At 34.3% G+C, this 21,929-nt stretch overlaps 1 protein-coding gene across 2 annotated transcripts; it reads left to right on the forward strand.

Moving 5' to 3' along the window:
- The first annotated feature begins 1,576 nt into the window (after positions 1-1,576).
- tm9sf5 (transmembrane 9 superfamily protein member 5) lies at positions 1,577-20,281 on the forward strand. 2 transcript variants are annotated; one of them, NM_001423226.1, is given in 18 exon segments: positions 1,577-1,874; positions 2,061-2,128; positions 2,220-2,313; positions 2,640-2,767; positions 2,985-3,114; positions 4,762-4,889; positions 6,415-6,526; positions 6,629-6,708; positions 6,803-6,908; positions 7,227-7,268; positions 7,543-7,675; positions 9,357-9,476; positions 11,017-11,074; positions 11,194-11,353; positions 11,633-11,784; positions 11,874-11,985; positions 14,225-14,396; positions 17,837-20,281. In NM_001423226.1, coding segments are annotated over 18 exon segments (2,001 nt in total). In that variant the 5' UTR covers positions 1,577-1,736; the 3' UTR covers positions 17,905-20,281.
- Positions 20,282-21,929: the final 1,648 nt, after the last annotated feature.

Consider the following 21,929-nt stretch of genomic DNA (forward strand, 5'->3'; position numbering starts at 1 on the left):
GGATCGGCATAGGACCATGTGGCAAGAATCGAACTAAGGACACTGTAAGCACCAGAGTGCATGTGTTGACTCACTAACCACTACACTGGCGCCGACTACCCCAGTATAATCAATGGAGTTTCTGTGCTAGTGTGCTGAATCTGATGGGTGCATGCATGGAAGCGGCTTTTCATTTAGTTTTATGCTTGAACAACTAAATGAATGTTAATTACAGGGGGCAACATGGAGGCACAGTGAGTAGCACAATCGCCTTATAGCAAGAAGGTCTCTGGTTTAAGTCTTGGCTGGGTCAGTTGGCATTTCTGTGTAGAGTTTGCATGTTCTCATGCACATTTCAACATCAGTGCTGTAAAATGAAAAGTTTAAATTGAAAAAAAAAAGTCTAATTAACTGTTCACTGAAAGATTATTGGTATGGGAAGAAATATCAGCTTGTCATATACCTTATTGGTACAAATCTTTTAATCCCAGTTTCTTTGCAAATGCTGTTTTGTAGACATGTTAATTCATGTTAATAAAGAGGCATGTTAATATGCTTCTGGCAACCTATTCAGTGAGAATTTTGGTGGGCCTTAAAATCACAGAGATGTGTTTCGTATTAAAAAGAGACTTGTGTTTATATCACTCCAAAATAACTGTAGACACATTGTACAAACAAAAAAGCTCTGTCCAAACAGCTTTCAAAAGTTACATTTTTTACTATAGGTGCTCTTTAAATGGTTTTGTTTATGGCTTTAGATACAATTCCCTAGTTACGTACTGTTAATACTGCATAAACATTAAATTGTTACGAATTGTAATGACATTTCTAACTTTCCAACTTTTCAAGATTTCAAGCACATACTTAATATTGGTCTTTATTTTAATAAAACAATTAAGTATATTAAGTAAGTTATTAGTTTTTTTAAATGTCACATTTTCCCAAGTATGTTTTACATTTCAACTTAGCTTACAAAATACAAATTATATATCTATATATCTTAGCATAAAAATATAAACAAACAAACAAATAAATAAACAAACAAATGAATAAACAAAAAAACTTGTTTGCAATATTATAATCAATAAGCTGGTAAGGATGATTGTGTAGTTCTAGTGTACACTATATGGGTGAGTGCACCAGGAACTTTGTTATAAACACTTCTATGTTTCTGTTTGATAGTGCTTTTATATTTTTATACTTTGTACTTGTCATACTGCCACATTCACTACATATTTAAAGTCTTTAAATATTTTATATTTATTTTTGATTGCATTTGTGTTTCTCCAAAATTTAGATTCTTACTGTTCTTATTTTTTTATTGTTCTTATTATTCTAAAGTCACGATTGGTTATGCAAGCATTTCATTGCATATTTGATTACAACTCTCAGTTATTCATGCTATTCACAGGCATATTTTTTACGAATGAAATTAATATAATTCTATTTCGTAATAGATTTGTATCAGTTGATTTGCATGCTTTTTTTGCCCGCCTATTGATAGAAAAAGCAGAATAAGCGGCAGCACATGGTAAATCCAGCTGTTCCGTGCATCAATAAATAATGATGTAGATGTAGAGGGGGAGCCTCGAGTGGGCGGGGTTACTAACACAGTAAGGAAGTGATACTGATACAAATCTTTTTCGAGTCAGGAGAGGCTGAGTGCTCGTTGGCTTGTTGACTTTCTGTGTCCGGTTAGTTGTATGGTTTGCTCCAGCAGGGTAAACCGATAACCTAGCAGGTCGCTGCTTTAAAAAATGAAGTCTCTTAAACCACACTGTATATTTTTGTTGAGTTTAACTATAGTCAACTCGAGCTTTGCATTCTACCTTCCGGGTTTGGCACCAGTCAATTTTTGCAAGAAGAGCTCGACTGGAGATGCAGAGGAATGTCAGGTGAGATAAATTGGTGTTTAGCTATACTTGCTATTATTTTATCACCACGTACACATATTTGGCGCATAACACACAGTCATTTATGTTAAATTGCAAATTCCTGTTCAGAATGAGAACACATAATAAGTATTCATTATGTCATCAAAACGAATGGCTGATATATAATAATAGTCATGATTTCCACAGCATGAGATACAGCTGTTTGTGAATAGACTGGACTCTGTGGAATCAGTCCTGCCTTATGAATATGATGCGTAAGTATGCTTGAACTTTACAGTTTTAAGATTGGCCATATCTATATTAATTTGTATATAAGGTCTGACAAATGGAAACATCTTCCTTTAGGTTTGATTTCTGTAAAGACACAAATGAAAGAAGGCCCACAGAAAATCTTGGGCAGGTGTTATTTGGAGAAAGAATCGAGACATCCCCCTACAAGGTAAGACTTTATTTGTATTCGTTGTATTTCACCTTGCTTGTAAAAGTGACATTTGGAAGACAATAGTGGTCTCCGAGAGCTGGAATCTTGTTTTTCAAGTTTTACTAGATGTGATTGTAACTGACATACACATTTTCCGTTTTGTGTCACTCGTTTTAATGATTATATCATCATATTTAGAGAATGTGTACATAGACATTACTGTTAGTTTAGTTTAAGTAATTGTTTTTAAACATAATGTCAGACATATAGTTTTTACAACATTTAATGTTTCTTCTTGTGATGAACGAATCAATCAAATTCTGAACTATAAATTTTCCTCCTAGTTTTTGTTTATGAATGACTTGACATGCCAGAAGGTTTGCACAAAATCATATAACACAACTTCAGCAGTGGAAAGGTTAAAGTTGGACTTTCTAAAGAGAGGGATGGACCTGAACTACCAGCACCACTGGTAAGTCTAGATGGCGTTGTTGCCTACAGGCATGATAGCAGTTGTATGAAAGTCATGTCATTCTTATTGTCTAGCAGTTTCTTGCGTAACCAAAAGAGCCTAAAACCTATTTAGACAGACAATACCTTTCATACAATACTTCTGTAACTGTAGGGTTTGGCATGTGTTGTACAGTAACAGATTCACTGATATGGTCTATACCTTAACACTTCTCCAGGATTGTTGACAACATGCCCGTAACGTGGTGTTATATTGTGGAGGGTGATCAGAAAATCTGCAACCCAGGATTTCCTATTGGATGTCTAGTAAACCAGGAAGGAACGCCAAAGGATGCATGTGTTATCAATGTGAGAGACACTGTTTATCACCACTTGAGTTATGAGCTGGGATTGTGTGACCAGATAAAACAAATGAAATGTCATTAAAATTATATTTAATGTGATGAATCAAATATTTATTTGGTAAATAATCTAATAATTAAGTTGTTTGAATTAATTGCTGATTAATGAAGATATTTTTTATTTGTGATGATACATGAGATTAATCATTTAAAGCTGCTTAATCTTCATTAGAGATGCACTAATGTCGTGCTTAGTATCGAGTGATTGAAGCAAGTTTTCACTGTTTCCTATCTATCGAATAAGTGTGAGAAAATGGATTGAATTCATGTAGTGTTGAAAATATCTCTTGTGTGATATTACTATGAATTAATTGATGATGACGACAACATTTTTAAGCTTTGCACTGGTACAAATTTTCCACAAAAAATGGAACTTAAACTACTAATGAATTACTGAAACACTTAATTGAACAAAAATAATCTGATTATGCTTCTCAAAGTTCGATATAATGGAATACAATTAATTCAAAGCTAAAATTGGTGTTCAATCAATGTTAATTGACTGTAAATCAGTGCTTGACTGAGACCATATACTCTGATAGAGCTTTGCTAAATTAAGCTGCGGTCTGAGCTTGCGAAATTCTGTAGTACGGCGCTGTGAAAGGGGGTGGGATTAAACAAGATTATTAGACATTTAAAAAAGCCAGCAATTGATCCATATTTTAATTTTCTGTCCAGAGAGGTCATGTTTTGATCTTCGATTGGCCTCACGCAGTCTAGTGATGCAATTTTGGAGGTTAGAGTTCCCCAAGCTTGAACTTTGCAATGCAGCAAACTGCGAAACTTGACACACGAGCTTGCGTTTCCAGACACACGCAGTCGCGTGCATATGAATGGAAGTCTATGGGCAGAAAAGTCCAGTGTGACCACAGTTTTAAAGAGTTCCTGTGTGATATTGTATTGTAAATTAAATTGTTAAACATAAGTGAAGTCATTAAACATTTAAGGGATAGTTCACCCAAAAATGAACATTTTCTCATCATTGGCTCATACTTAACCTTTTCTAAATTAGTTTCTTTCTACTGATGAACACAGAAAAATACATTTTGAAGAATGTTGGAAACCAGTAGCTATTGACATCCTGAGTAGGAACAAAAAATACAATAAAAAATACTATGAAAGTCAATGACTGGTGATTGCCAACGTTCTTCAAAACATTCTCTTTTGTTTTCAACAAAAGAAATAAACTAAAACAGGTTTGAGAAAAGAGGAGGGCAAGTACATTGACAAAATTGACATTTTTAGGTAAACTATTCTTTTGACCATAGGTCTCAAACTCGATTCCTGGTGGGCTGCAGCTCTGCACAATTTTGCTCCAACCCTAATCAAACACAGTTGATTCAACTAATCAAGTTGTTCAAAAATACTTGAGACTATTAAGCAGGTGTGATTAGAGGTGGTTGGAGATAAACTGTGCATAGTTGCGGCCCTCCCGGAACTGAGTTTAAAAATGTTGCCTTTGACAATGTAAATTGACACAATGTTAATATTTAGTTGATTAAAAAAAATTACTATAATGGTAACCAAAAGATAAGCATGTGAGGTAGAGAGCAGCTTTTTAATGCTAGCTCCTAATGTCTTTCTGCTCCTTTAGGCTGATTTCAACAAGAAGAACACGTTTTATGTTTTCAACCACGTGGACATCAATATAGTTTACCACAGTGGAGATGAAACGACTGGGATGGCTGCTCGACTTGTGGGAGCTACACTGGAACCCAGGAGGTGGGATTTTTGAATAGCATTCTGTAACTACCTTAAATTTAAGTAGTATCCTACAGAGCTAATGTGAAGTCTGTCTTCACCTATTGTGACCAGTTTCATCAAGCATCCTTTTTTATTTGACTATAATTGAAACTTAATGATACCGGTTTTTCATTACACATTAAGAAGAAACCTCAGTAAATATTTAACCAAATGTACACAGGTGAAAAATTCAGAGTTATCCATCTATGCATATGAGCAATATCACACGAGTAGCAGTGCGATATGGCTGTATATCGGCATGAAATGCCATCAGCCTACCGAGGTTTTCCAGTATTTCTCTGTTGCAGTCAGGATTTCACAATAATTATCCCCCAAAAAGCCAAAGCAAACACTACCAGATTACTACGGTTAAAATACAGCACTACAATACAAAAGAGAGAGAGAGAGATTTAGAATATCATATACCTGGTTTATAATGAATTTTTTCATCTTTAGTTTGAAGCTTGCGCTGAGGAAATAGTTTTTCTCTGCTAAAGAATTATTATGCAGTCTTTGTTGCCTTCTTGTGGCAGATCGTCAACCTTTTTTGCTTTGCTCAATAGCAATAAGTTGGCCGCCGTTGCGCAAAATCTATGAAATTATGAATATTTAAAATAGGCATAATTCCTGTAAATAAACTGCATGGTTGCAATCTAAACGACTACATTCTCGCTTAAAAAAAGCCTCTAAAAGTACATTATGTTGTCCAACAGCTGCAATATTTGTCAAACTGTAGTGAGATTAATAATCTGCCTGTCACTATGTGGGAGGAGTAATACACAAGAATGAAGAGGCTGTACAAGTTCTAAGATTGAAGATTATCGCAAGCATATCAGCTAATCAGATTCGAGAACCAGACAGAACTGTTCTATATACTGGTGAGGATGCTTTCTTATTTAACTTTAATTGCAACTTCATTCTACTGTTTTTCCACCATACATTAGTAAGAAAGCTAATGCACATAGATGAAAACTTTAGTTATCTCCTCTCCAGTATATGCACTGTAAAACCCAATAATCTAAGGTAACTCAAATCATTTGAGGAAATAGATTGCAACAAACCCTTTAAGTTCAAAAACTAATCCTAATGAGTACTGTAAACTTAATCTATTTGAGTAAATAAAACAATTTGAGCACTGTAAAACCCAAAAAGTTAAGACAGCTCAAACCGTTTTGAGGAAAGCGATTACTACAGACCATATAAGTTTAAAAAATAATCTATATACTGGGAACTTACTCCATTTAAGTTGAAGTCATGAGGTATTTAACTCATTACCTTCAACACTGAGGTCAAAACTGTTTTCAAATGAGTAGAACCTTCAGTAGATTTTGCGTTAACCACACTTATTTCATTTGATAAAGTTGACTGTTGGGTTTTACACTGTGTGTGTGTGTGTGTGTGTGTGTGTGTGTGTTTAAGAATCTATTTTTGTCTTAGAACAATATTTCAATTTGTGTGTTGTATATGTTTGACAAAAGTAATATTTTTGTTGTGTCTTAAATAGCATCATGCATAGTGATCATGAAAAACCATCATGTGAAGGCCCTCCCATGGAAATACCATACGAATTCAACAGTAATTTCAAAATGACTTACACTTACTCTGTTACATTTACAGTAAGTTTGTTTATAGAATCGATTAAATTGCAATTTTTGTTGTTGTTGTTGTTGATCCAATGTACAACAGAGTTTTAAAAGAGCCGTTGTCATCTTTTTTAGCAAAATAATGCCATTAGATGGGCATCTCGATGGGATTACATTTTGGTTTCCATGCCTCACACCAATATCCAATGGTTCAGGTAAGAACACACTGCTTAACCAAACCATAAAATCATGAATTAGAAGGCTTCTTCATTGTAAATTAATAATTGATCTTCAATTTGTTTCTTTCAGCATCTCAAATTCTTTGGTTATTGTACTATTCCTGTCTGGCATGGTGGCCATGATCATGCTCAGGACATTGCACAAGGATATTGCCCGGTACAACCAGCTTGATCAGGTATCTTGAATTCACATTGTTTTCATTCCTGCTTTAATCTAGATAATAGAAGTGAATGACCTTTAAGGCTAACGTCACAAAACAATCCCTTTTGTCAACAGATCTGACACTCCCACATAACTACAGAAAGATTAAAGCAAACTTCCAATTAATATCTTATGTTTAGTTTGAGATGATAATTCCCTGTGTCATGTAGATCCTAAACAAGACAAACAGACAATCCTGCTCATACAGAAGTTTTAGTGTGTTAATATTTTCCTCATTTTATAATCATAAGAATACCTCTAGTCAATTAATCCTCTGTTGTGACATTCATAGGCAGACTGGGTTAAGATCCCTCCAGGTGCAAACGTTACCTATGTAAGCTTATTATAGCTTATGCTGTCACTGGTGATTATTATTTGGTGATTGTTTGGCTTCTGGGAATTTCCTTTTGTATGGTAAAAACTGTAATTTTACATTGGCACGCTCACTAATCAAATAACAAAAATAAGGAACCTGGTTTCCAATGAAAACATAATGCATACATGAGATACTCCACCAAGTGTTTGCAGAATTAAATGACTTTGTTTGACAACTTTTATCTGATGACAGTCTTGTAAGCTCATGCCGAGATATGTTACATCTTTGGCAGGAGGAAGCCCAAGAGGAGTCAGGCTGGAAACAGGTTCATGGTGACGTGTTTAGGGCACCTAGGATGGGTATGCTGCTGTCTGTCTTTCTCGGACAGGGCACTCAGATCTTCACTATGACCTTCATCACCCTTTGTAAGTGCAAGAGTTAGTTCACTCTAAAATGTAAATCCTTTATTTTCCTATTAATGCTAATTACAGCGCTTCACATATCTAAGTACAGCCCTTACAAATCTATCTTTTAAATTCATATTTTTAATAGGAAGCTGTACAATATTATATTTGTGTATATACATTAGATCAGTCAGTACTGAGGTAAAATCTGGAGATTATCTAACAAAACAACTTAAGATAACAGTCCAAAACTAGTACGTCCAAATTTATATGTTATAGGAAAACATGAAATTTAAAAACTAAGAAAAATCAAGAGGAGGAACTGAATTGAAAAACTGTAGTTGAAGTATTGTAGTTTGTAATTTATTTATTTATTTATTTTTGCTATATTTTAGTGCAGTTTTATTATTTATCGATTTCTAAATATGCTCGGTTATTATTTTAATAAATAAATCTGTTTAATAAATCTGTTTGGTTTAAATGCACCAAAATACATTGCCTATATTCACTGAGAAATTGATAAAAATATTTGCCTGCAAAATGGGGTGAACTCAATTGAGCTGAGCACTGTATCCTTTAAATAATCAGCCTCATGTCATTACAACCCCATAAGAAATTTGTTCATCTTCAAACAGCCAAGATGTTTTCAATGAAATCTATGAGATTCCTGGCCTTCCACTGAAAATTGATTCATCCAAACCTCTGCTTCAAAATATTCATTAGGAGGTTAAAACTTCAAATTTGAATGTGGTAAATGATAAAGTGAATACTGTAAAGATCCTTGCTTTTTGAAAATAGAATTGAATACATTTAGTCGATCTCCGACTCTGGTGGGAGCACTTTTAGCTTAGCTTAGCATAGATAATTGAATTAGATCAGTAGGATCTCACTCAAAAATAATAGAAGACTTTCAATAATTTTCCTGTTTAAAGCTTGTTAATTTTGTAGTCTACTGTAGTTTATGTAGTGCTGATTTGCAGAATTTGGCTAACATAAATTTTGCTATTGTTAGAAGCTTTTTTAACTCATACAATGCACAGCATATATAAACACACCCCTCACAAATCTTTTAAATTCATATTTTATATAGTAAGCTATGCAATATTATGTTTGTGCATATACATTAGAATTAATGTATTTAAAATCAGTACTAAAGCAAAATCTAACAAAATAAATTACGATAATGGTTCAAAAACTAGTATACCCAAATTTACATATTATTGAAAAATATTAAATACAAATTTAAAAAAGAGGAAAAATCAAGAGAAGCTAAAAAATTGAAAAAATGTAGTTGAAATTTTGTAATTATTTTTTTGCAATATTTTGCTTGAATTTAATTGTTTTATCTTTCAATTTCTAAATATGTTTGGTGACTAAAATATATTTTTATTAAATATATCTGTTTAATAAATCTGTTTTGTTTAAATGCACAAAAATACAATGCCTATATTCACTGAGAAATGGATAAAAATATTCATTTTCAAAATGGGGTGCACTCAGTTATCGAGTTTTATGTATACTTTGTTATTGAGAGGAAAATACACAGCACATATTTAGATTTATTTCCAAAAGCACCGCAGGCAGCATTGAAATGTTCACTCACGATTTAAAACTGCTCTCTTAATTTAGACACTTTAAAAAAAGTTGAAAAGTCTGTAATGTTGTAAATCAACACAAATGCTGATCCTGCTTTTTTTTGCAGTTTTGGCCTGTCTGGGGTTCCTGTCTCCAGCCAACAGAGGGGCTCTCATGACCTGTGCAGTGGTACTATGGGTTCTTCTTGGCACACCTGCTGGATATGTTTCTTCCAGACTCTATAAAAGTAAGAATATATTGCAAGGAAATTTATTTTAATCATTTCTAAGGTGTTTATTTATTTATTTGTTTAATTAATTAATTCCCTGAATATTTAGTCAGGGAAAATAACCAATAAAGGGATAGTTCACCCAAAAATGTAAATTTACACACTTTATTTTATAAATGGTTTCAAACCTTTATGGGTTTCTTTTTTTGTTTCAACACAAAAGATGTTTTTATTTTAAAGAAAACTGAAAACAGGTACCATTGATGTCCATATTAGTAAAAACAAATACTATGGACATCAATGATTACTGGATTGGAACAAGTGAAGGGTGAGTAAATGATGACAGAAGATTCATTTTTGGGGGAGCTGTCATTTGAAATATCGTCACCTTAGAAATGTAAGGTTCTATCTGACATTTTTGTCAAAATTGATATTCTTATTAAATGACAACTTATTTACATTTATGTGATTTTTTTTTAAAATAAGTTGATTACGTTTTAAGACCTTTTATTTAAAAAAAAAAAAAAAGCAAAAAAATCTATTTATCTACATAGTCATCAGGATCAGCTTTTTTTTTTTGTGATTTCGCCGGATTGCTCCGATGACAGCGGGAAAGACCAGAAAGAAACACAAAATCAGAGTCTATTTAATAATCCCACATCACACAAAATTGAAAAGAAACCTGAAACTGAAAAGATGTGTGTAAATGTGATGATTTAAAGCATTTTTTGACATTGAGACGAAATGTTAAATATTTACAATTTACATTGTTGAAAAAGAAACAGTAATTAGAAAAATGTAATATATTAATTGTAAAATATATAATTTTTGTGTATTTATATATGTATATAACATTTTTCAGTGTTTATTATAGCTCGTTTGCTCAATGTCTGTTTTCTTTGATATTAAGCCTTAAAGAGCAAATACTTAATTTAATTCATCGGACATATAATTCAATAAATATAATTCACTAGTTCATACAAAGCATATCATTCAATAAATGTTACCTTATTAATTACATACATTTCACAGCTCAACTGGATAAAATATTTAACACCGCTTTGTATGCTTAATTTGAACAAGAAAATATATTCATCCTAAAACATTAAATAAATGTTATAGAAAGCCAAAAATTTTACTTTCTCAAGCATCAACATATTGTTACAACACCAATTTCTATTTTTCGTGATTGTGTTTCTTGATTTAATGAATGATCTGCCAGACAGAACCTTATAATTTCAAGTAGAAAATGACCTTTTTAGAATTATAAGGTTCTATGTGCATTTGTCCTGTTTGTTTTACCCCAGTTTGTGTAAGAGAACTTTAATGATTTGCATTTAAAGTACATTTAGGGTCTCTGTCATGTTAATGTATGAAAGAGAACTATTACACACACATTGCTTGCTTTATGGAATGCAAAAAACTTTGAAGCTCAATATCTCAAAATCATTCAGAATGCAGATATAACCTTATAATTCCAAGGTGTGGAAATGCTAAATAGTAATAAACTGTCATTTCAACTGCTGCTTTATCCAATCAATTTCCTTTGTTTACTCAGCTTTTGGTGGTGAAAAATGGAAAACCAATGTACTTCTCACCGCATTTTTGTGTCCGGGGTATGTTGAAAACTTTCTTCACCGGAAACAAGAGTAAACCTGACAACAGAAAGAAAATGTTGTATGCCAGTATGTGGTTTGAAAGATATGTCTCCCTTTCTCTCTTTTTTTTTTGGCAGGATTGTGTTTGTGGATTTCTTTTTGATGAATCTCATCCTGTGGACTGAGGGCTCCTCTGCTGCTGTTCCTTTTGGTACACTTGTGGCTATTCTGGCGCTGTGGTTTGGCATCTCAGTTCCTCTCACTTTTGTGGGCGCATACTTTGGCTTCAAAAAACCAGTGAGCATCCCTTTATAAAGCAAACAATTGTTCTTAAGAGTTTTCATTGTTCCTGAATGCTGATTCAACACTTGTGGTTTCGATGCTATTTCATTTAATAATAGGCTCAGAGGATTTGATGCACCAGAATTTCTGTGTTTGTGTACACATAAATATGTCAGAATATCTCTTTGTATCAGCTGCTATTGCGCTTCCCATCTGTGTGAGCTTTTTCTTTTGGCACTTTGTCATGCACGATGATCTGAATGTGGGTGTGTTTTTATTTCCTTGTTTTAACAGGGCATCGAGCCACCAGTGCGAACAAACCAGATCCCACGCCAAATTCCTCAGCAGTCCTTCTTCACCAAGCCTGTGCCGGGCATCATCATGGGTGGCATCCTGCCCTTCGGCTGCATCTTCATCCAGCTCTTCTTCATCCTCAACAGCATTTGGTATCATTTGAAATTATGTCGTGCTTATACCAGATAGTCTGAGAGTAAATGTTTTGGCCCTAACTGTGTGTTCACATTTCTCTCTGCAGGTCTCATCAGATGTATTACATGTTTGGCTTTCTATTCTTGGTCTTCATCATCCTCGTCATTACCTGCTCTGAGGCCACTGTTCTGCTCTGCTACTTTCATTTATGTGCAGAGGTAAGACTGATTTTTGTCAGATGTGAAATTTTATATTTTTATAGCCTATTCTCAGTCCCAGAGCCCGCCTATTGGAAGTGGTTCTTTTTCCTCAAAGATTGGACATTTTTGCAGTTATTTGCCTTGTTTTCGATTAAATCATGAGGTTCAAATCCTGCATTTTATGGCTGATTTCCACTGAGTGGTATAGTATGGGTTGGTACAGTCAATGTCAATGTCAAAGTAAAGCTATACAGGTTGTTCACATATCATATGAGAAGCTGTACTCACAAAACAGATGCTTTATACACATAAATACTTGTGTATAAATATTCATTACTAACCTTTCTATGAACATGATTTGATTATAACTGCAGATCAATGATGAATGAATGCCAAATAGCCTACTGTAACGCTTGCGATTATATAAAATAAATAAATGGAACATATATGAACACATACAGACCCTTAAAGTCTCTGACATGTTACCAATTACAGAAAAACTGCACCCAGCATATATTTAGTCCTTATTTGGGTTCAAAAATGACATGCAACAAAAAGCCTACAGTCAGAGCAATCCTCTCTCTTTAATCTCCAACTTTAATCTTCATCAGCACGTTACCTTTTGTTAGAAAGTAATTTGGTCATTCCAAGTTCATAATAGTCCAAAAAGTGATGGTAATAGTTAACATGGCAGTTTGTTCATGTTTTGGGTTGCTGAAACAATCATTTGTTCCTTTGTTTTTTCCGGCTTCTCCTTTGTTTCTTCACTCTCAAGTTTGTCAGTTTCTGAAAGGATCGGGTGTTAGAAGCACCTCAGTAATTCCGCGCACATTATTATCATGAGCTCAAGAAGTTCGTTATTTCAAATATAGATGCACAGTGACACACATGAGCTCTCTGGAGAAAGCGAAATTGCTCACGCTGTGAAAAGGGTACCCAAAAAGTGGTACGGTACAGTTAGCTTTTTTGCTACCTTTTGACAGTGGGAACGGCCATAAAAGCATACCGAAACGGGTCATTAGTGACATTTTAAGCACTGATCTTTGCTGGATTAGCTTGTCGGATGGTGATCATAACCACACTTTTTAGATGCAACGGAAATGTTTCCTACAATTTTGTCAAAGTGAATTGTCACAAAGTATTTATGAATGTCGACTGCTCCGGTTTCCCCCACAAGTCCAAAAACATTTGGTGTTGGTGTATTGGGTAAGCTAAATTGTCTATAGAGTATGTGTATAAATGAGTGTATATGGAGGTTTCCCAGTGATGGGTTGCAGCTGGAAGGGCATCCCCTACTTAAAACATATGCTGGATAAGTTGGTGGTTCATTCCGCTGTGGCAACCCCAGATTAATAAAGGGACTTAGCTGAAAAAGAAAATAAAGGAATGAATGAATGTTTATAAATGTTATTACAGTTTTATTAATCAGGGGTTGTCAAAGGTTTTTAGCCCATGACCCCCAAAATAAGAATGCCAGTGGCTCGTGACCCTCTATATCCTCTGAGGTTGTTATAAATAAATAAACCTTGCAAACAACAACGCACACTTACCAATAGCCCCTAGTCTATTCATTGTTAAATTTTGGAGAATGCCACTCGGAGACCATCCTTTATGTTCAGTTGTGGCCTGTACTTATTTTTGATGTACATGAGTGCAGTGAAGGTTCCAGAAACTTTAACCTGGTGCCATACAATCAATGTGCTCTGTGTCTTTAATATAACATGATTGCCCCAGGGTTGCAAAAAAAGGCTGATGGCTTTTTATTTGCATGTTTTTTGAATGTAACTGTCAACTACTATTTTTCTTCTGTAGGTTGTGGATAAAATATAGTAATATATATTAGTTATAATAGTTTAATAAAATTAACTAGATTTATGGTAATTACCAGACACCCACTTTTTAAAATACTAATTTATTATAATCTATTATTGAACAAAAACAATAAGGAGTTTGTTCAAATTAAAACCTGTGGCCTATAGGCAAATAACAAACTGGTCAGCTCATTTCCATTTGTCCATGTAAATAACTAAAAATTAAATTTGTCTTCTTCTATCGGTTATTTTCACAATTTGTGATGGCATATTGTCAAAAATGGGACAAATGAGCTCTTATAGGGGTCAAATTCCAAAGTCATCTAGTGGACTTTTGTTGAGTCTACAGCATTGAAAATTTACCCAAAATGCATTTTGCTTTGTATCAAATGCATGTGCTTTTAATCTTTTTTTAATCTTGAAGTCTTTTTCTTTGTATTTGACAGGACTATAATTGGTGGTGGCGATCATTCCTGACCAGTGGTTTTACAGCGGTGTATCTGTTTGTCTATGCGGTGCACTACTTCTTCTCAAAACTACAAATCATAGGGGCTGCGAGCACCATCCTCTACTTTGGGTACACCTTGATCATGGTGCTCATTTTCTTCGTTTTCACAGGTATGTGAAGAGTGGTATCGTTCCTTTAAGCTTTGTGAAACAAAAGTCGGGGACGGCCCTTGAAAATTGTAGAGCCTCAAAATGGGCCCCAGAAGTGTTGACATAATATTAAAAGAGTATCACCACTATAAACACAGCTAATATACTGAGGCACTATAATAAGCACACTACATTGTACGTTGTTGACAAAACATGTCCATGTCCAACAAGTTGAATATGAAGGAATAAGAAGCAGTGTACACTTTAGAGGCTGCATTTTTGCTTACGATAAAGTAGGCTGACCATACATCCTGTTTTCCTGGACATGTCATCTTTCTGGCCAGGATTTCTAAAACTCCTTAAATGTTGGGGATTCAGCTTTTGCTTTGTTCAGTTGTCATTAATTGTATGTGTTTTTGGATTACTTTTTACCTTTCTCTTCAGTCATATACTTAGCTAACACTGGCCATTGCAGCTCTCAGTCAAGAGAGAGAGAGAGAAGCAGGGTGGCACATGGCTCCCGAATAGCGCAAAAATAAATAAAATAAAACAGTGGATTTTACTTTTATTTTTAACTTTTAACTTTAAAAAAATCAACAGATTTTTTAAGTGGATCAAAAAGTGCGTCTAAATTGTCCTATACAAGAATGAATTTTTAAGGCAACTTTGATAAAAGGATTTTATCAACTTCAAACTTGACTGTTGTAATCCTTGAGTAATGTGCATTGCAAACATGTTCAGGAGTGCATACAGCCCAAAGATGGTTTTTGTAACATCATTTTCTAACATTATTGCATTTGACTGCAAGTAGGTTAATGTAATGGAATAGACCTGCATAATTCTGATACATTGAGAATTGAGACATTGAGATTCATTCAGAATAGACAACTAAATATATCCATTTCCATTTTGAAAATGATTAATATAGGTAATATATTTTGGTGCATTTGAACAAAACAGATTTATTAAACACACACACACACACACACACACACACACACACACACACACACACACACACACACACACACACACACACACACACACGTATACACATGTATACACATATATATATATATATATATATATATATATATATATATATATATATATATATATATATTATTAATGTTAATACATACTACAACATACAATTATTAAACAAATAAATATTTAATAAATAAGTATTTAACTATTTAACAAATTATATTTAATAAATGCCACCTTGATGAACACAATAATTTTCTTAAAAAAAACAATAAAAAAAATCATCCCAAACTTTTGACAGTTATATATATTAAATATTTACTATTATAGTTTTTCCATTTACTATCACCCCCAATATTTTGATATTTGTTTTTAAATAGAAACAATAATTTTACAGAATGTGCACTTGGAAAGACTAAAGCTGTTTTATACAGTTACTGTACATCACTGTTTCTCTGTCACTGACAGCCAGAAAGGAAATCTGGATCAAGGGTTTAAAGCCAAATCAGTATAATTTTAGCATTTTAAAAGCCTTTAACCAAATAATCATGCAGGTTTACACTTTAAAAGTATAACTAAGTGCCATTTAACATCACATCAAGTCTTGCTGGTGCAACTGGCCCCAAGTGAATATAGGAAAGCACCAATCAAAAGCTTCAGGATTTGTTTTCTGTCCCTGAAAGTCAGCAATTTTTTCATTGTAAAGTAGAAAGCAAACTGTTTTCCCGCTTTAACTGTATTTAAAATATTGTCTCAAATATTCATGATTTTGCTCATTTAGATGGTGTGGTGCATGTCCATGTTGGTCCTTTCATTTGGCGGGTGACCAGTTCTGGTTGGTTTGTTCTTGTACAGGTCATGCTGTGTTTAGGCTGAGGTTAATTGTGATGCTTATAAATATTCCTCACGCTTCATTGTTGTTGTTGAAAGATAGCAGCTCTCCCTACGGCCTTAATCAAATGTCTGTCGCTTCCCCTCATTGATATGCTGAGGTGGAGGTGGCGAGAAGTGGCCAGCTGTCTGCCAACCATAAACAGCTGTGAAGGTGATAGCATCTACACCCGCTTACTTATGCCCGCTTAGTCTTGCCAAATGGCAGGTAAATATCACTTCTAGCCTTGTAACAGGTTTTCCTCACACAGCCTGAAGGAAAAAAAAGATTTACAACAGTTCCGATGAATGATTGACTTGGTAAAATAGGTCAGGCTCTTCAGCAACGTTTTGTCCAGACGGAGGTTTAATACTTGCACTTTTACAACAACAACCCAGTGCAATTTCAGCAATTCTCATGGTGGCATCTTTTTTTTACGAGTGGATATTAGACACAATCTATCTGTTGCCATGGATTCTACTAGATGCTTTAGGATCCCTGGCTATGGCTGTTATAGCAACATGAGGGGTGAAAATGTAAGGCATGAGCGAAACAAGCCTTGCTGGATCGCCATTACACTCTCAGTTGCACGTCTTAAAATAACAGTTGTTTCAGCCAAAACTAGCATGACTTTTGCAGAGTCTGAGTGAACTGAGATACAGTGAAAGCATTTGTGTGTGTGTGTGGAAGGTGAGGGGGAGGCTGAAAAGCGTGTGTATATAAATGCATCTCAAAATAGATTCAGAGCTAAAGATTTCAATCAGACCTATTGTTGATTGGTTGTCACTGCCGCCCCAGCGATGATTAAATTTAATGCTGTGCTTCGTTGCACACAGTTCAGTTTAGCTCGGTCAGATAATTCCCTTCATTTAAATGGCTCTATTAATAGATGGCTATCTTACAAAATGCCAACCAAATGTGATTTCAAGAAAAGTACTGTTTCGTAATCTGTTCACCGGCAGTTAGTCAAGTACATTTTGTGACATATATAGTTGAAATCAAAATTATTAGCCCCCCCACTTTGAATCTTTTTTTATTTTATTTTTTAAATATTTCCCAAGTGATGTTTAACAGAGCAAAAAAATGTTCACAGTATGTCTGATAAAATGTTGTCTTCCGAGGAAAATCTTCTTTTTTATTTCGGCTAGAATAAAAGCAGATTTTATTAAAAAAAAAACATTTGAAGGTAAAAATTATTAGCCCCATTAAGCTACTTTTTTTTTCAACTGTTTTCTGAACAAACCATCGTTATACAATTATTTGCCTAATTACCCTAACCTGACTAGTTAACCTAATTAACCTAGTTAAGCCTTTAAATGTAATTTTAAGCTAAATAATAGTGTCTTGAAAGTCATCATGGCAAAGATAAAATAAATCAGAAATTAGAGATGAGTTATAAAAACTATTATGTTTAGACGTGTTGAAAAAAATCCTCTCTCTGTTAAACAGAAATTGGGAAAAAATGAACAGGGGGACTAATAATTAAGGAGGGCTAAAAATTCTGACATCAACTGTATGTACTAAAAAAGGTGATTTTTGTTGGCCGGTCCACTGGTTATCATATTTTTTGTATTAATTCTCACACATTTTTTCTTTTATTTAGGTACTATAGGCTTCTTTGCCTGCTTCTTCTTTGTAAATAAAATCTACAGTGTGCTGAAAGTGGACTAATGGAGGGACGTTTGGAGAACACAACATCGCCTTGTTACAGATGGACTTCATGTGGAAGTCTGAAGATACATTTGAAGAAAGGGAGAAGTCGACGGCAGTCTTCTTCCCTCTCCTCTTCTCTGTATGTATCAGCTGTAATTCCCTGCAGTAGGTGTGCGTGTGAACTCCAAAGACCTTTTCAGTGCTTTACATGCCTCACATTGGCTTACTTTATTTCCAGATAAAACTTGAGCGCATATCTTATGTATAAAGTGCATTTATATTGACCTAATTGTATCTCTTTCTTACTTTGTTTTAGAAATCGTTTCAATATTTAATTCAACTATTCCTGTTCATCTTTTGTTTGTCTCGTTTTCTTTTTAAGCTGGGGTGCAAGTTTTAGGTTGTGTGTGCACTAAAGTGTTTTTAGTGAGCTTAAACACACCCTGGCTATTCTGAAGGCAAGTGTCTATAGGCACTTTAGTGGCTTTTTCTTTTAGCATTAGTTGCTATGACATAATCTTACATGGACTTATTTTAAGACTCAAGGCAAAAATGTCTGGAGGACTCTTTTTGCAGCTTTCATTGGCCAAAGACTTGCCGGAGTCCACGTTACTGATAAATCAACCAATTACAATTTTGTAATGAGTCATGATAGGGTCATAACAATGTAGCAAACACATTCTTTTGAAAACGCAGCTATTAGATGATTATGATAAGTACTAATAAGCATAGTTGTAAACGCAAAGATTTTCTTCTTCCATATAAAAGGTTTTGCTATGTGATGGGTTTGTACCCACACACACACACGTCTACTGGGAATTCTACAGAATTCATCCACAAAATGGGTTATATGCACAGCTAGGGTTTTTTTAGCCAAAGGTAAACTTCTGGTTAAAGGTTTCTGTGACTAAATTAAATTTTATAAGGTTTCTTTTACAGTATCAACATCGTAATGTAATTAATACACAGTTAAATAAACTTAAGCATTTATTTAGTTGTTTAAGTGTAAAGCAAGCAGACAGACCATGTAACCACCAGAACCAGCACGCTAGCACAGAAACTCCTTTCAAAATACTGAGGTAAAATAAATGTTCATATTTTAAAGGGATGGCAGGGAGAAATGTAATTGAATGCAGTGCTTTTTGTCCGGTCTGAGACTCGCTTTATATCAAATATCTATTAGGCAGTGAAGATCACAGATTTTTAAAGAAAACAGATCTTAAATGTGGCAATTTTGAAATAGAAAGTCAGTTCACCGGAAGCCAGCGGGCCGGCTGGCTAAAAAGTTGAAGTCTGTGTGCATATACCCTCATTGACAACTTTGAAACTCAAAAGTGTTTACCATTTTGTGTGCCATATATGTCAGTAGTTCAGTCAGTGGTCTATGAAGGTGAGTGTTTTGAAATGCTCATCAGATTAGAGTTTATGAATTTGATGACCACAAATGATGCCCACAATGGCAGCATATTAATCATTCGATTCTCTGTAAATCTTATTTGTTGCTTTTATTTTTCTTTCTAAAATATGATGATGTGGAATGGTTTAGCTTTAAATGTTGTCAATATAGAATGGCCAGGCAATCTCTTGCTAACCAGGGAACAAATTAAACAAGTTCATTATGTCATTTGTAATCAGTAACAGACCATTATGAAGGATAACAAGTCTTTATTGGCTGTGAAATTTTACCCAAAAATGTGTTTATATTTAGTGCAGCTTTTTCAAAATTTGTTTTTGAAATCCAGAATTTCACAAAAAAAGTTATCACTGTGTTCTAAGATATATTTATTTTTGACAATGCTTTCATTGTCTATCAATTTCGTTTCATCTTAAGTTGCTCATTTGGCCTTTAAATGAGCTTTTTCCCAGCAAAATCAGAAATGCTCTCCACACTTACTGTGTACATGTTCATGTATAATTGCTGTATTGATGACAGAAAACTGCATGCTTTTTAGCCTGTGAGATTTGGCTAATGTGAGCGCACCTTTAGGCATGTAAAACCACACCAAAGTATATTGGTGGATATCAATAATAATCGTTACTATGCCATTGACAGCATATCACTACTTTATTCCATGTGTTAATCATTTTATCTCACTGAGGAATTGTTTTTTATGGAGTGAAGGAAATTGGTTTATGAAGCACATTTTTACTATGTTTTTTTTATACAATAATATCTAAATAATGGGGTTGAGATTTTGTACTTTGTAAGTTATTTAAATGTCACAACTTAAAAAACACACACATGCTTGCACATTTTTGTTCTCAATCATTTTAATTTAAAACTCACAGAATGTACTGAGCTTCATCAGGTCATATGAGGTATACATAAACATTCTTCACCATGTTGTAATGAAGGAAAAAAAATAATAAAGCACAAAGTACATCATTACAAAAATGTCTACTTCTAAACTCTTGTTTTTTAAATATAAAACAGTCAGTTATAGTAAACATATGATGACTTGTTTGCGGTTCTGTTTGTGAAAGTCTGATTGTTGCTGCAGACATCAATGGAAACTGACATACAGTTGATATTTTCTGTAATTTGTATTGCTGCACTTTCAAAATAATACTTTGCTGTAGCAGAAGGAATTGCGGCTTTGATACACAGTTGACTTCTGAATAACCCAGGAATTAATAACGAAGCACCAGCTGTACCATTTTGTGCAGGGTCAAGCTAAGTGCATGGTCAATAACAAAGTGCTTCATCATTCGTGAAGTCATCGTTTAATCCCGCATCAAGTCAGCGGTTATATAATATATTGGCAGTGCCAGGGGATCGAACAACTTATACCAAACAGACACAAAGTACAATTTATCGAGGGAGGCACTCTTAAAGAGAGCTGACTCTCAACACTGGTCAAGAGGTACATCATCAATACCCTGAGATCCGTAGCTCATTAGCTGCTCTTGGGTGAATCTCCAGGTCACATTTCACCCAAAAATGAAAATGAAATAAAGTATATTTGATTACTTAAAGGCAGTTCAGCAAATACTAGCATGATGTATAAATATCTCGAGTTAAATGTCCTGTTGAGTTAAAAGTATTTTTTTTATTATAATACAATAAATAAAATTATTGTATTTTTTTTCTAAACAGGCTCATTGAAAATATGTGCCACAGCCTACATTTTATTTTGTAAAACTTTAAAAACGTACTTCGCTAGACTGTAGTTTCTAGATAGAAACTACTACAGGGCAGTGTGATGTTACAGGGACATATTTTTCATGAATAAAGGATTATTTTCATGTGGTTTCATGCACAAGAATAAAAAAATAACACAAACCACCTTAGCTATGTCCATAATTTGTAATCTGATTCATTTGCCTCAACTTTCTATCTACATATGGACAATTGCTCTGGTTTGGTCAGTTTGCTCGATAGCTCACTTTGTACGATGTTGTATTTGTGATGCAAAGCTCTTGGTTTCGAGTCACTAAAGCACATTTCCCAAGAGAGATAAAAACAATGCAAAATCAAGGTAAAACTCAGTGCAATCTTATGGCAATTCATAACTGTTTGATTTGGTGGCCGATCACACAAAATGCACTTTTCCATTCTGGGAACACAAGGTGCACCACACTGCCATTAATTGTTGACACATGTTTTTTTTATGTCACTAGGCAACCACAGAATCAGCTGCGTATTGTGCGCGAGCATTGCTGTTGATATTGTTGGAATTGTAATATTTAATAATATTGGGATGTTCAAAATTTATGAAGCCATATAGTGACCACTAGTCTCTCCATCTTTAAAAGTCTCTGTTGTTATCAAGACAACATTTACACTACTGTCAGCTCAACAGAAACCCTGCCCTCGACTGACCTAATTTGCTTTTTCAGTTTTTTGCAATTGGAGGCGCAAAGCATGCAACGACAAAAACCCGAGGTGCAGCAGGCTATAAAAATTCGCTAAAGGTCTGCATTCCCACAGCTGTACTGCAGGACATGACCAAATTTCTTAACGCATAGGAATACATTTCCGAATAAAACGCAGTAGGGCAGGCTAACAATACAGCATTTTCAAGTCCCAACAATATTTCGGA

This window comes from Danio rerio, chromosome 14, assembly GCF_049306965.1.
Source record: "Danio rerio strain Tuebingen ecotype United States chromosome 14, GRCz12tu, whole genome shotgun sequence".
Taxonomy (NCBI): domain Eukaryota; kingdom Metazoa; phylum Chordata; class Actinopteri; order Cypriniformes; family Danionidae; genus Danio; species Danio rerio.